This window comes from Aulostomus chinensis, chromosome 17, assembly GCF_037954235.1.
Source record: "Aulostomus chinensis isolate RoL2024-O1b breed Wild chromosome 17, RoL_Achi_v1.0, whole genome shotgun sequence".
In the NCBI taxonomy this organism is placed as follows: Eukaryota; Metazoa; Chordata; class Actinopteri; order Syngnathiformes; family Aulostomidae; genus Aulostomus; species Aulostomus chinensis.
In genome coordinates this window covers 266,982-280,940 of record NC_141336.1, presented here as the reverse complement: position 1 = coordinate 280,940, position 13,959 = coordinate 266,982, and the positions used below count along the sequence as shown (strand labels likewise).

The 13,959-nt window shown below is 45.8% G+C and overlaps 1 protein-coding gene across 3 annotated transcripts; it reads left to right on the top strand.

Moving 5' to 3' along the window:
- Window positions 1–212: 212 nt before the first annotated feature.
- On the top strand, window positions 213–10,842 carry lrit3b (leucine-rich repeat, immunoglobulin-like and transmembrane domains 3b). 3 transcript variants are annotated; one of them, XM_086183294.1, is made up of 6 exons: window positions 213–721; window positions 4,049–4,258; window positions 4,334–4,419; window positions 7,268–7,561; window positions 7,654–7,713; window positions 8,238–10,842. In XM_086183294.1, the coding sequence occupies exons 1-6, from the start codon at window positions 594–596 to the stop codon at window positions 8,564–8,566; spliced, it is 1,107 nt and encodes a 368-aa protein (XP_086039420.1). In that variant the 5' UTR covers window positions 213–593; the 3' UTR covers window positions 8,567–10,842. The 3 variants fall into 3 exon arrangements, with proteins under 3 accessions (XP_086039420.1, XP_086039418.1, XP_086039419.1); XM_086183292.1 differs by having other exon boundaries at window positions 3,884–4,258; XM_086183293.1 differs by lacking the exon at window positions 213–721 and adding an exon at window positions 3,649–3,781 and having other exon boundaries at window positions 3,884–4,258.
- The last annotated feature ends 3,117 nt before the right edge of the window (window positions 10,843–13,959 follow it).

The following is a 13,959-nucleotide window of genomic DNA, read 5'->3' as shown; positions in this document are numbered from 1 at the left end:
CAGTGTAGCAGCAGCAGCAGAAGTAGTACTCGTAGCATTAGCAGTGTAGCAGCAGCAGCAGCAGCAGTAGTAGTACTCGTAGCATTAGCAGTGTAGCAGCAGCAGCAGAAGTAGTACTCGTCGCATTAGCAGTGTGGCAGCAGCAGCAGTGGTAGTACTTGTAGCATTAGCAGTGTAGCAGCAGCAGCAGTGGTAGTACTCGTAGCATTAGCAGTGTAGCAGCAGCAGCAGAACTAGTAGGGCTCTTCTTCCTCTGGGTGCTACCGGACAGCTGCTTTGCTTCTGCTCCTCTTCAGCAAAGGTGGTGTTGAATGTGGAGTCTTTAGTGGATGTTTGGCTAATATGATGCTGTCTATGCTGTTTTGATGTGAATATTTGTTGTTATCATCCAGAAGGCAGGTGGTGGCCCTGACATTGTGATTTGTTATTGTGACAGAGAGGCGTGGGATTACATGACGCTTGTAAACAGTGTAATCCCAGCTAATCTGGGATTCTGATTCGCTTTGCTCGGTGGACACAACCTCAGACTGGACAGGACTGGGACTATGGAGACATCAAGAGCCTGCATGAGAATAGTATTGTTTTGATGCAGGATGTATCTGCTGGTCCTTCTTCACATCCTGCAATGTCCTCTTCTGGTAGTCTACTCCTGTCCACCTTTGTGTTCCTGCACCCATGAGAACACTGGGAAAACTGGGAGCACTGGAATAGCAGAACTCAGGTGGAGTTACACTTCAACTCTGTCTCTCTGTTGCCATGTCCCTCCCTCTCTTGGACCCCTCCCCTTGTATGGCATCTTGTTATAAGAGTAATTATGTTCCTGTAGCTCTACTGGAGCTGCAGTGTTGACGTAGCAGTAATAACTTTTACTGTCATAAATTAGGCGCCATCTTGTGTCTGTGCTACATATCAGTTTACATCGCCTTTATATGTTGTTCCAGGCGGATTAAGATACAGTATGTAGCCATGCAAAAACTGATGTCAGAACACGTGAGTTGCCCCCATATTATTATATTTCCTGAATTCGGTGTCTGTAGAAACAAGTGGATAAATGGAAGTGTAAGAAAATCCAGAAACACAAAAAAACGCATTTATAAATCGATCCCTTATTGCTTTCATCGGATCAGCGTTTATGCGTGAAGGATGAATGGACTCGTTCTTATGGGTCTTTCTACCTCAGTGGCACTTTACAAAGTATTGCCTCATTCACCCACGAACCCTGTAACACCCTCACACACACACACACACACCCTGTTACACACTCTCATGCACCTTCATAACTCTCAAACACACACTCACACACCTTCACACACACCTTCACACACACACACACACACACACACACTCTCACACACCTTCACACACACATACTCACACACACACACATCTTCACACACACATCTTCACACACACATACTCACACACACACACTCACACACACATCTTCACACACTCTCACACACACACCTTCACACTCACTCACACACACACACACACACACCTTCACACACACACTCACACTCACACACACCTTCACACACACTCACATACACCTTCACACACACTCACACTCACACACACCTTCACACACACCTTCACACCTTCACACACACTCGCACACACCTTCACACACACTCACACTCACACACACCTTCACACACACTCACACTCACACACACCTTCACACACAAACTCACACACACCTTCACACACTCACACACACCTTCACACACACTCACACTCACACACACTTTCACACACACTCACACACACTCACACTCACACACACCTTCACACACACCCACACTCACCTTCACACACACACACACACACACACACATCTTCACACACACATACTCACACACACACACATCTTCACACACACATACTCACACACACATCTTCACACACATACTCACACACACCTTCACACACACATCTTCACACACACTCACACTCACACACACACCTTCACACACACTCACACTCACACACACCTTCACACACACTCACACTCACACACACACACCTTCACACACAAACTCACACAAACCTTCACACACTCACACACACCTTCACACACACTCACACTCACACACACTTTCACACACACTCACACACACTTTTACACACACTCACCTTCACACACACACACCTTCACACACACTCACACTCACACCTTCACACACACACACTCACACACACCTTCACACACACTCACACACACCTTCACTCACACTCACACTCACACACACCTTCACACACCTTCACACTCACTCACACTCACACCCACCTTCACACACACACTCTCACCCTCTCACCCTGAGGGGGTCCATCCTGTTCACCTGCTGATTCCATTACCAAAGTCATGAGTCTGTTTTCAACACGTTCACTTTACAAACTTTATTTGCTCCAGAAGATTTTAACCTGAGAATTCTGTTTGTGTTTGTTTATTTGATTTGATTGTGCTGTATACTACAAGGAACTGTACAATGTACCACATGGGGTACTGTACAGAGCAGGGAGACTGTAGTTATGGACATTTGCAGTGCTGAGTAGTACTCAATGGACTTCTGTACACTGTATGGAGAAATATATGTAGTGCTGTACAGAGTACTGTATGGAGAAGTGTAATTTGATCTTTTAACTACTTTGGAGTTAAATAGAATGAAGCTCTCCTGAATCCTGGTACTGCTGCAGGGACCAGGCTGCACCAGGAAGTGAGATGAGTGGTTAGCGAGGTGTGGAGACCAAAGCCGGGGTTTAACCTGGCTGGATCACCATGGTAACTGATGTGGTGAACCTCACCTGGTCCGGAGCAGGTGAGGGTCAGAGTTTCTGCTTCAATCGGCTATAAAAGCGCTGCCCCTTCACCCACCACCTCTTCTGAAAACGGCACCACCATCTTTGAACGATCCGGTGGACCTCGGCGCCATCACTGAGCGAGGTTTTCTTCAGAGGGAGAGAGCGTTCAGAGACCGGAGTGATCCGCTACCTCTCCTGACGTCACTCCTATCAACGCTCCAGGCCCCCAGCTGAGGGAAGCCCTCATTATTCCAACCTGCTGGAGCAGCCGTGTGTGAGGAACGCCACTAAAAGGAGCCTCGCGCTCACAGCAGCACAACTGTGTGTACGGAACCTGCATGCATTCAGCTGGGATGCAGTAAACCTGAGCAGGAATACTGCATGCTGCTACTGGCCAAGTTGTACTTGCTCTCACTGAGTACTGAGCGTGTTTGTAGTCCCATTGGCCCCCATGGCTACAACAGAGGCCTTCTGGGAAGCCTCAGGCTACATTTCTAGGTCCTGCATTGATCAGCAGTGAGACCAACACCTGCGTGTGGATGAGCTGATGAACCTGGTTCCTTCAGAGGGTTCCTGAGGGGGGCGCCAGCACTCACAGGTCAAGTACATCAGGAACTGATGACCTGACGCCATCGCTGCTCTTCTCCCAGCATTCCTCTCTCCCCTCCTTGGCAGCAGCTGTGCTGCTTTTTGCTGTCATAATTGTTTGTTGTTCCTGACCATCACACTCACTTGTTCTTCTGGACTAAAGTAGGCGGCACGCGATCCCTCCATCTCCTTAGAGTCACATGATGCATTCCACGCCCCTTTTTATGTGGACGCCACAGAGCCTGAAGCAGAAGCCTTGATTGACAGAGAGAGATCCCACCCACCGTCCTGATACCAGTGACCTCTGACTGGGAGTTCAGGGTTTGAGAAGCCGCTTGTTGAAGGAAAGCCTGGCAATCATGAACCTGCTTCCTGGTTCACCTCTCTGGTGTGCCTCATCTTTGTGCAGTATGAAGACAACAACTATCCTGATACTGTGTATTACATAGTTCTCCAAGTTGAGCTCTGGCAGGTTTGTGTTGTGCTTCAGGTCGGTGCAGTGCAGTGATCCTGGAATCTCCGCTGTTCCCACCAATGTCCCAGCTGACACAGTCAAACTGCGTCTGGAGAAGACCCCGATCACCAGGGTGTCCCGGGCAGCCTTCTACAATTTGTCCGAGCTTGTCTTCCTATGGCTGACCTACAACTCTATTAGGTCTGTTCACCCCAGCAGCTTCCTCAACCTGAAGGCCTTGCGAGAGCTCCGTCTGGATGGAAATTTCCTGACCACCTTCCCGTGGGAGGGGCTCCGGGACATGCCACGCCTCCAGACACTGGGTCTCCACAACAACCGTCTGTCCAGCCTTCCGTCTCATGCGGCGCTCTTTCTTCCCAACATCACCTACCTTGACTTGTCCAGCAACAGGTGAGTCCAAATGCTATAGAGCCATGGTGTCCAACCTCTGTAACATTCAGCGTGTCCAACCTCTGGCTCCTCCAGGCTCACTGTGTTATCAGCCGAGCTGCTGGACCTTTGGTTCCCCCTCCCCGGACAAAAGGGAGGACCAGTTCTCAGAAGGATTTTGGGTATGTTCCGTGTGAATAGCAACACATTACATGCTACTATCTAGCTGCAAGCATCTGTCAGTGGTTTAGTGAATTATTATGTTATTTTTTGCATATTTACAGTGATGTTATGATCGTCCCTTGCTGTCATCAGATAGGGGCCCTTGCGAGACCTTCACAGAGGAGAAATTCACAATTCCGACCTTTAAATATTTCATTTCTATCATTTCATTATAGCTTTCAGGTAGATTTTTAACACCTTTGATTTTCTTATAGTCACATAATTTCTTTTTGTTGCTCTTGAAATGTTTTAAATAGTTTTTTTTTGAGAATTTTAATAAATCATTCATGGAACCTTTGGAATTTTGACAGAGATCAAATGAACCTGCAAAGGTACAGAGAGAGATGATAACAACAAAAACAAAAAAAACAAGGCAATTACCAAAAACAAAGACAAAGCAATTTGGGGGAAAAACATAACTAAAAAGAACAATTAGGACTATTAGATATCTTAAACTATGTGACAAAAATATATCTATAAGAATTACTGATATGTTTGAGGGTCAGATAAATGCTGCTGGATCAGATTTCTATGTTGGTGACATGCAACTGAATGCAGCCTGAACAACAAGACCTCACATACATGTTTGTGTGGAACAAAACCACCTCAGAGTGTCTACAAGGGTGTCGAGGACATGGAAGCTGAAAGGGACTCCAGGGAGAGACTCCTCCCAACTTCGAGGCAGCAGCAGAGCCAAGTGGGTTAATGGCCTACCAAGAAATGTCCTCCCCAACCACACAACCTGTCCATCATCCATTCACCCATCCATTAGTCATCCACCCATTATCCATCCATTCATCCATCCATCAATCCATCCATCGGCTATCATCCACCCATCATCCATCGTCCATCATCTGCTGTGATTAATCCTTTCAGATAATCACTTCTTCCAGAAAAATGCAGTTTTTTGTGATTTTTGTGGGCAAAAATACTTGTTTATGCAGGATATTTTCTTAAAAAATGCGAAGGAATATGATATTTATGCAATTTGATGCAGTGAAATTGTGGGTATTTGCAAAAACTGTGGTTTGATGACTAAGAAAAAAAGGGAGCTCCCCGACAATCTGTTTTCACGAGGCTTCGACCTTTATGTAAAGAGACATTTGTAATGATTTGCTGTGATAAGCAAGCGTACTGCATCACAGGAAGTGTGTCACGATGCCTGTCTCGTGTTTCCTGTTTTGTTGTGAAGTCGGTGTCCTGTCTTCCTGTGCTCCTCCCTGTGATTGCCTCATGTGTCTCACCTGGGTGATTGGACCACCTGTGCCTTGTTTTCCCTCTTGTATTTAACCTCCATGTTTCCCTTTGTCCGGGTCGGGTCATTGATGTCAAAAGTCGTTGTAAGTGTTACTGCTGTTGTCGTTGTCACCAATCACGAGCCTCCAGTCAACTGTTTCCCCCTCGTGTCCCCTGCCAGTCTTGGAAATAAACACACCTTTTGTGAACTCTCCTCTTCCCCCTCTGCTATTGGGTCTACTTCCCCCACACTCAGAATGTAACAAAGTGCTGGGAATCTGAATCATGAAGCTCTCATTTTGTTTTCTTTCAGACCTTAATAAACACATGGCTAAAACTTACAAAATCTTAATGAGTCAAAAGAGTTCCAAGCTTATTTCTGTTGGCAAATGAGACGGATTTGTGGACTTCATCCTGTCGTTTGCTGCTCTCTGATGACATCACTTCACAATGTTCCCAAGGCAACAGAAGGAAAATGGCTGCTTTTGTGTGAAGTAAACATAGCATTTTTCAACTCTCTGAAGATATGACTTTTTTGCAACAAAAATGCAGGGATTATGAAATCATGCAAGCCCTGCGTATTTTGCGCATTTGGGTGGAAATTGACGATTAATGTGCTGAAATTGCAGCGTCTTTGAAAAAAATGTGGCCACCGCAAAAATATGCAGATTTTGGCTTTGTGTTGAATTATGCAATTGCATTAATCGACTGCTTAGTAACATCCTCGTCCCATTCTTGCCCCCCCCCCACCCCAGTGGTGACCCCAGAGCCGACCCCAGAGCCAGCTACATCTTGCCCAAATCTGGTGCAATGTGGCTCCCTGCCCTCCCCACTCTTTCTGGCAGCACATCTGAGCTTGTTTTCCTAAAGGTGGTGGGCCTTTGGGTGTGAGAAGAATCAAACCCTGCCACCAGATGCATGCTGACAGCCCTCATTCTGGGCCAGGCTCCAAGAAGTAGTCCAGCGCTTCCTCCTTGCTGGGTCCCTTTGCGTATTCTTTTGTTCTCCTCAACTGAGTTTGTCTGCATACCTGCTATTTCCATCCACCCATCCATTTTCTATACTGCTTATCCGTTGAGGGTCGTGAGGTCAGGGGGGTGGAGCCTATCCCAGCTGACATTGGGTGAGAGGCGGGGTTCACCCTGGACATGTCACCAGTCCACCGCAGGGTCATCAGGAGCAATTAGGGGCTCAGTATCTTGTTCTAGGATACATGGACATGGTCAACGGGGGAAGTGAGGATCGAACCAGCAAACCTTTGGTCGCTAGACGGCCACTTTACCTCCAAGCCATGCCATCCCCATTCGTACAATTTTGACAAGCATAATGATAAAGGAGAACATTATATGTTCCTCTGGGATATCAAATGCCTAAGCAAAGCAGAGTCTTGCTAGCGCGGCTAGATTGGTTGATTCTGACCTGGAGTGGAGTTCCCTCCCCTTCTCCCTCTGGACCATTCATTCTAGCATCAACCCTACATCCATCCCACTGGCCAAGAGACAGTTTTCTACCAAATGTGTAAAAATCCAACATTTCAGTGATACAAACAAGCCTATTGTCTTTGATACCCAGGTCTCCATGACAACCCCTGGTTGTGTGACTGCCAAATCTCCATGATGATGTCACTCTCCATGTCCCTGGGGAGTCCTGTGGTTCTTATGGATCAACTACTGACGTGCAGAAGGTCTCTGGGTCAGTCTGGGATGCCACTGACCCAGGCTGACCTGTCCCGCTGTATGAGGCCTTCAGTCAAGCCAGCAGCCACCAGAGTTATCTCTCCACTGGGCAGCAATGTAATCCTCCGTTGTGATGCCATCGGCTACCCAACACCAACTCTGACCTGGATCAAAACGTCCGCATATTCTGGTGAGGCATCCAGATGACTCAAGAGATGAACAGATGTTATAACATCCGAGCACCAAAAAAGTCCTGTTGATGTGACTTCATTGTCTGTGCAGGTTGCTGCCAACAGGACATCCTGCAGAACTCTGAGCAGCTACCCAAGAGTTTTGAAAGTTGTAAGTTAACGTTTGTCCTCAGTTGTACTTTCCGCAATGTTTTCAGCCATTGCCAGGGATCTATGTGGACTTCTCAAACAGGAGCCTGCCAATGATAGTCAATTCTAACAAAAACTTCAAACACCGAAAATCTCCCAAATTTTGTAAATTGTCCCTGCACACTCATCTCTTCATATCCTCTAGTTGGGATTGGGATCAGAAAACCAACAGGGTGGATAATGAATCCAAATCTATATCTACAGAAACTCCACAGTTCCTTTCAATCAGAAATACCGGCAGGTGCTTTTCAGCCAGCAAGCTGTTTCAAACTCTGTATGAGGAGGTCGGTGACAATGTGTTTCAATAAGAGATCTTTACTGGAGCTTAAGAAGAATCTATATTTTGTACTACAACAATGTTGATCAGACTAAGTCTGAAAATGATATAAATATTTCCAGTAGTTTGACTTAAAATGCGAGTGCGCCACTGTGATTGAAGTCATCATTCTAGCATACAGTGCTGACGTAGCGCAACTACTTTTTTAGTCATGCAGGGATCTCCTCGAGCCGGTGTACGCTGGTCCATCATCAGCCTGAATGCCTTGTCATACAAAGATGCTGGGGAATATCGCTGCCAGGCACAGAACATGGCAGGAATAGCGGAAGCTCCAATTAAGCTGAAGGTGGTGGGAGTTACAAGACTTTCACGACTTACAAAAAAGAAGTCCCAGAAGACTCTACCCAAGACATCACCAAAATACAGAAAGCCAAGCCGAATTGTGGCTGCCTCCTCTACCTCCTCACTGAAGGAGAACCACATACCCCAAAACATGACACCACCTACTCTCGTTAACAGCATACACAAAACTGATTAGTGTTGTCTGAAATCTTCTCCATGGACAAACGACATAGACTGAAACGGAGGGATCCAAAGAAAAAGGCCCAAACATCTTTGAAGACTACAAATGAGCAATCAACTGCTCGGATATCAAACACCTGGGCATGATAAACAATCAAGTTTGATTTTTTGGTCTTGTTCTCAGGGGACAACCTGGGGTTGGTGCTTGGTCCTTACCTTTTTTGTTTTGTTTTTTCCATTACCCAGCTCTCAGGATGAACAAACTGGAGGGATCCATGGATAGCTCAACAAGCACTTTAATTCCATTTGAAAATGAATAAAAGCAATACAACAAAATGTATGTTCATTAAAGCCTCACAGTATGTAGCTTTCTAATGAAATGTCTCCTCTTTGAGCTCAGAAAAATAAATAAAACAACTGCTCTTCAAACTTTGAAAACCAAATGAAATGGCAGCTTTTTAAGCACTGGCAACAAGGTACTGCTATTTAGAAGCACTAAAAGTTCTCTGATCAAAAAGGAAGTTATCATCAATAATATCGTCATCATCACTCCTCTCCTGACTGTCTTCTTCTATTTCTAAAACAGTAGACGATACAGATGTACTAGGCCTGCCCCTTTCTCCCTGGTTTAGTCGGCTATTAGCTGGTTGTATCCACAAGTCAACATCTGGCTTTGGTTCAGAGGTCTCTGTTGTGAACTTAGACAACAGGATGTGCATTGGAGATGAGAGGCAAGAGTCTGACAGGTGGGATTTGAGCTTGTTTTGTTTTTTTTTATTATATTTAGATGTGAAAATCCCCTCTCACATGCAGCTCTGCTCAAGGGCAGTGTAAGGGACAACACAAGGACTTTCTCAGTCTCACAGAACTGCTGGGATTGCTTGTTTTCACTACATTGACCAGGTGGTGCACAGAGGAGGCTGCCAAGCATTTTCCTGCTGGCTTTAAACGCATCTACTCTCTTAAAAGTGGAGTCAAAAGACATGCCGGCTCATACTTCTCAAAGATGTTACTTAAGTGTTGTGTTCCCAAAACTGTGGTGGTCTTCAAGAGGCCAAGTCGCAGGATCAAAAATCAAAAAGTGTTCACATGACTTGAAGGATTAATACCTGCTTTCAAATTGATGAATTAGAGCTCCCAACAAATCAGATTTGTCCCTGTCAGCATCAGCAAGTGACACGGTCTCCTTCAAAGATTCCATCCATGGTGTCAACTGTCCAATGGCAACTGTGAGCTTTTTTATTTGCGTTTACCAATTGTCCTGTTCTCTTGCTGAAATTTGAGGGAGGTGAGCTGTAAAATGTTCCTAATATCAAGCATGTTGGCTAGGAAACAACCAAAATGCTCCGTGCAAATATGTCTCAGGCTGCCGTGTCACTTGTTGTCGCTTGAATCTGAATGGCTGGTAACATTCTCCATGGTTTCAACAGTCTGTCACTCCATGCATTCCACCCGATGTTGTGAAACTTTCCTTTTTTGACAAACGCAATGCCTTTCTCCTCACAGATCTTCTTATGTAAGTAAAAGCTTAGCATCTTTATGATGGATTGATGAAATGACTCACAGTATGGGGCCATGCAGTCAGCTGACGAGGCACAGTTCTCGAGGCTGTGGGCAGTGCAAAAAATATGCACAAGGCAATCACGATGTCCACCATTTGACGTAATTAGGCCACAACCCCAAGTTGAATTCCAGTGTTAACAGTGTCAGTGCATACTGACATGGAACAGCTGCACAAACCCTTCCAATATGTCCTGTGCTCTTTGATGGCACCCAGATGAATTCATCCAAGAAAATAAGAGTTGAATTCTCTGTTGCTGGACACAGAAACAATTTACAAAATTTCCTGCTACATTTTGTTATATCTTCAGATCCATCAAAGAGCACAGTCCAAACTGAGCTGCTTTCAGTTTTTCACTGAATTCTGAAATGCCCATGAATGATAAATTGTCTCAACTTTAACTCCAAGCCTCTTGAGAAGCTTGAGGATATCCTCCTCATATGAACACATGGGACATGCATGTTTCTCTTTATGAAAGGCCAAAGGAAAAACATAACACAGTGCTTGGTGATGTTCTTCACTCAGTCTGTCTTGCTATCTGTCAAGCAGGCCACTGGGTCTCTGGTCCCGGCTGCGCCTGTCATCAAACACTTGCAGCCACTTTTCAACTTTTGTGGTTCAGGTTCAGTCTTGCTTACAGGCTGGTTTCAGTTGCTTCGTGAATAGATTTGAAGACTTCTGTGACTGCAACCACTGAGTAAGGCAGTTTTAATGGAAGATGAAATGTTCTGTGGTTGCAGGTTAGGAATTTAAAGCACTTAATAAAATCAAGAACTAACATGAGGGCTCTTTTGTTTGATTTTTTTGACATTTTATTAGTGTAATAATTGAAATTTCCTTTCTAGCTTTATAATCAGAGCATACAATAGGCTCAATTAAAACAACAGTTTGCAAAATAATCTTTTTAGCAAGGACCAAAACTAGTAATTATGTTGGGTCACATATAGGAAACTGCCTTTGGCTCATCCACTATTTAATACAGTGCATTAAAAAAATAAATCAGACATCAATCAGTCTGATATTTGTCCTGCATATTTGTTGTACCGCAGGGCCTCCTCTTACCTTCCATACATTACTAACAGTTTAGTAAATGAGTGCTTCCTTGGTGCCTAAATAGCATCATTATTATGATATTTAATCCAATTAACAAGCCTAATATTGCTGTTTAACTTGACTATATGTGGCAAGGCGAGCGGTGGGGAACAATTGCCGACAACGCCACCTGGGGGCTTTCACCCCAGGATATAAACAATATTTCAAAAAAAGAAAAATGACCAAACTTTCAATGGAAGAAAGGCACACAGTTCAAAATACCACAGGACAGGACTGTGATTCCCAATTATAAAAATACTTTTATAACAAAAAAAGTTAAAAAATGAGCAACAGACTAAATAAACGCCAATGAACAGAAATACAAGAGGAATTACCGAAAGACCAAGGGGACAGGGCTGGGGCTTACCACGACAGCGGTAACAAAAAGGGGAGAAATCCAAAAAAATACTGCACTGCACCCGTGACACAGCAAACCAAAAAACGTGGATAAGGAACCACCACCAAGGGGACCGCTGCCGCTCTGGGCCCTCAGAAAAGAACACCATTAAAAACATGAAACCACGGCAACCCTCACACACTAACTAAATATCGCTACCCCAATAACTCAACAGAAACTATTTTAAATCCAAATGATCAAAATGGGGAGCAAAAGGCAATAATAATAATAAAAATAATAATAAAGGTTCTAAACATTAAATCAAATGTAACCCACAAAAACAGTAATAATTCAAGGAAAGAAATAACAAATAGAAAATAAATAAACTCAAATTATCAAGAAAATGTCTGCCCCTCTAATTAAAACTCGTCTCCAAGGGCGATGGCTCAGCGCCGATGAGGGTCGGGATGCCCTCCCGGCCCACGTTGAGGCTCTGACAAAGGCCGTAGTGCACGGCTTTAACCACCGTTAATGGAATCGGAGCCGATATGAGCCGAATCACCAAAATCCAACTGAAGACGAGGAGAAGAAAAGAAGAGGAAGAAGAACCAAAACAGCAGCAAGGCTCACAGCGGCAATTGATGGCCGCGCACTGCAAAATAAACAAGTTAACCTAATTAAAATGTGGATGAAGGACGTTACAGAATAACAAAAGCCAAGAATAAACATTTCCTACCGGAGAGCAGAATCGTGGTGCAGGCGAGGCAGGAGGAGGAAGCCCGCATCCCAGACTACACAAACGATGTCCGGGAGAGAATAATCAAAACACCGCGGAACATCGGCAGCTTGATATAAAAGGCAGACAATTACGCATCTTACCCACAGAAACTGTACCACGCAGACACACAGCCCAAGAGAGACAGCCCAGCTCCCAGTAACACCACACCGCTGGACGGAGCAAAACTGGAGTAAACGTGGGGCCCAGGACACTGAATAAATTGAGCAGAGCAAGCATGCATACCTTTGTAAGCGATTTGCTGACCAGCGAGACGCCACCACGCACAGCTGTAGGCTCCGTAAAGGAGGGAGAGGAAGCGGAAAAGGACGGAGAAGGGTCCGACCAGGTCTATTTATAGGCGAACACTAACTACCATCTGTCACACTGCCCCTCATGGTGGGGAGTGTAGCGCCATCCTGCCACATCTACCCCCAGCTTTTGCATCGTCGGCCCGACGATGAAACAAAAAAAATTTACAAATTTAACACCAAGGCCTGAAAATGGCCATTTGGGCATTAGATACAGGCTGTACAGGATTACCATGCTGGTCTGCAGGTAAGGGGAGATGGTAAGGGTTGGAATGGTGGCCAGCTGTAGTGCGAGCAGTCCGACGCGGCACCTGCTGACTGGTGCTGGGTTGCTCTGAGGGGGACAAAGAATAAGCAGATGGTACAATGCCCCTCAATGTAGGAATTGCACTTGAGCTGGCCTGAACCTCTGAACGGGTTTCAGCGGAGGAACTACTTGGACCAGCAGGAGGTAAAGGTGTTTCGGGTACCAAGAGCCACAAATCACCATTACTGAGGGAGTCAGCCTCCATCTGTTCTGATCTGTGAGGCGAGTGGGCCCTAGGAGGGGCTGCTCGAGCCTCAGGGCCAAGAACAGCTTTCAACATGTCTCGATGGACTGTTCGTGCCTGGTGCAGGTGATGCACTGGAGCGACAGCGTAGACTGCTTCTTGATTTTCTGGGGCTGTTAACACCTGGTGAACAACAGGGCTCCAGATGTCCTGGATTTTATGCCTACCCCTAGCACTGTGATCTTTTAGGTACACTAACTGACCCACTGGTAATGGCGCCTCACGAACTCGCTGATCGTGGCGCTCCTTCCGACGACCAGCAGCAGCCAGCAATCGCTCCCGAGCACCCTCAAAAGCTACACTAAGTCTGGCTTGATGCTCAACAACCCAATCCTGTACTCCCCCACGCACAGGATCCTGAACTCGCCCTAAAAGGAAATCAATGGGAAGACGAGGTTCTCTACCAAACATCAGGTAGAAAGGGGACTCTCCTGTACCCTGATGAGGGGTGGTATTGTATGAAAACAACACTTGAGGCAGACAGGAGACCCAGTCCCGTTTCTTGGAAGCTGGAAGAGTGCGTAAAAGGTTATGGAGGGTTCGGTGAAACCGCTCGCACTGCCCATTGCCTGCTGGATGGTACGGGGTAGTGCGAGATTTAGCGACCTCATACAAACAGCAAAGCTGGTGAATCAGGGCACTCTCAAAGCTCCTACCCTGATCTGAGCGCAGCCGGCTCGGAACACCAAATTTGTAAAACCACTCAGTAAGGAGGACCTGGGCCACAGTGGAGGCCCGTTGGTCCCGTGTGGGAACAGCAACAGTGAACTTGCTAAAAACAT

Excerpts from the sequence above, each read along its gene's own strand:
- lrit3b (XM_086183292.1), top strand. The coding sequence starts at position 594 with ATGTATCTGCTGGTCCTTCTTCACATCCTGCAATGTCCTCTTCTGGTA. Across the intron at positions 4,420-7,267 it reads AGTTCTCAGAAGGATTTTGG|GTCTCCATGACAACCCCTGG; the intron begins GTATGTTCCGTG and ends TTTGATACCCAG. Across the intron at positions 7,714-8,237 it reads ACCCAAGAGTTTTGAAAGTT|TCATGCAGGGATCTCCTCGA; the intron begins GTAAGTTAACGT and ends CTACTTTTTTAG.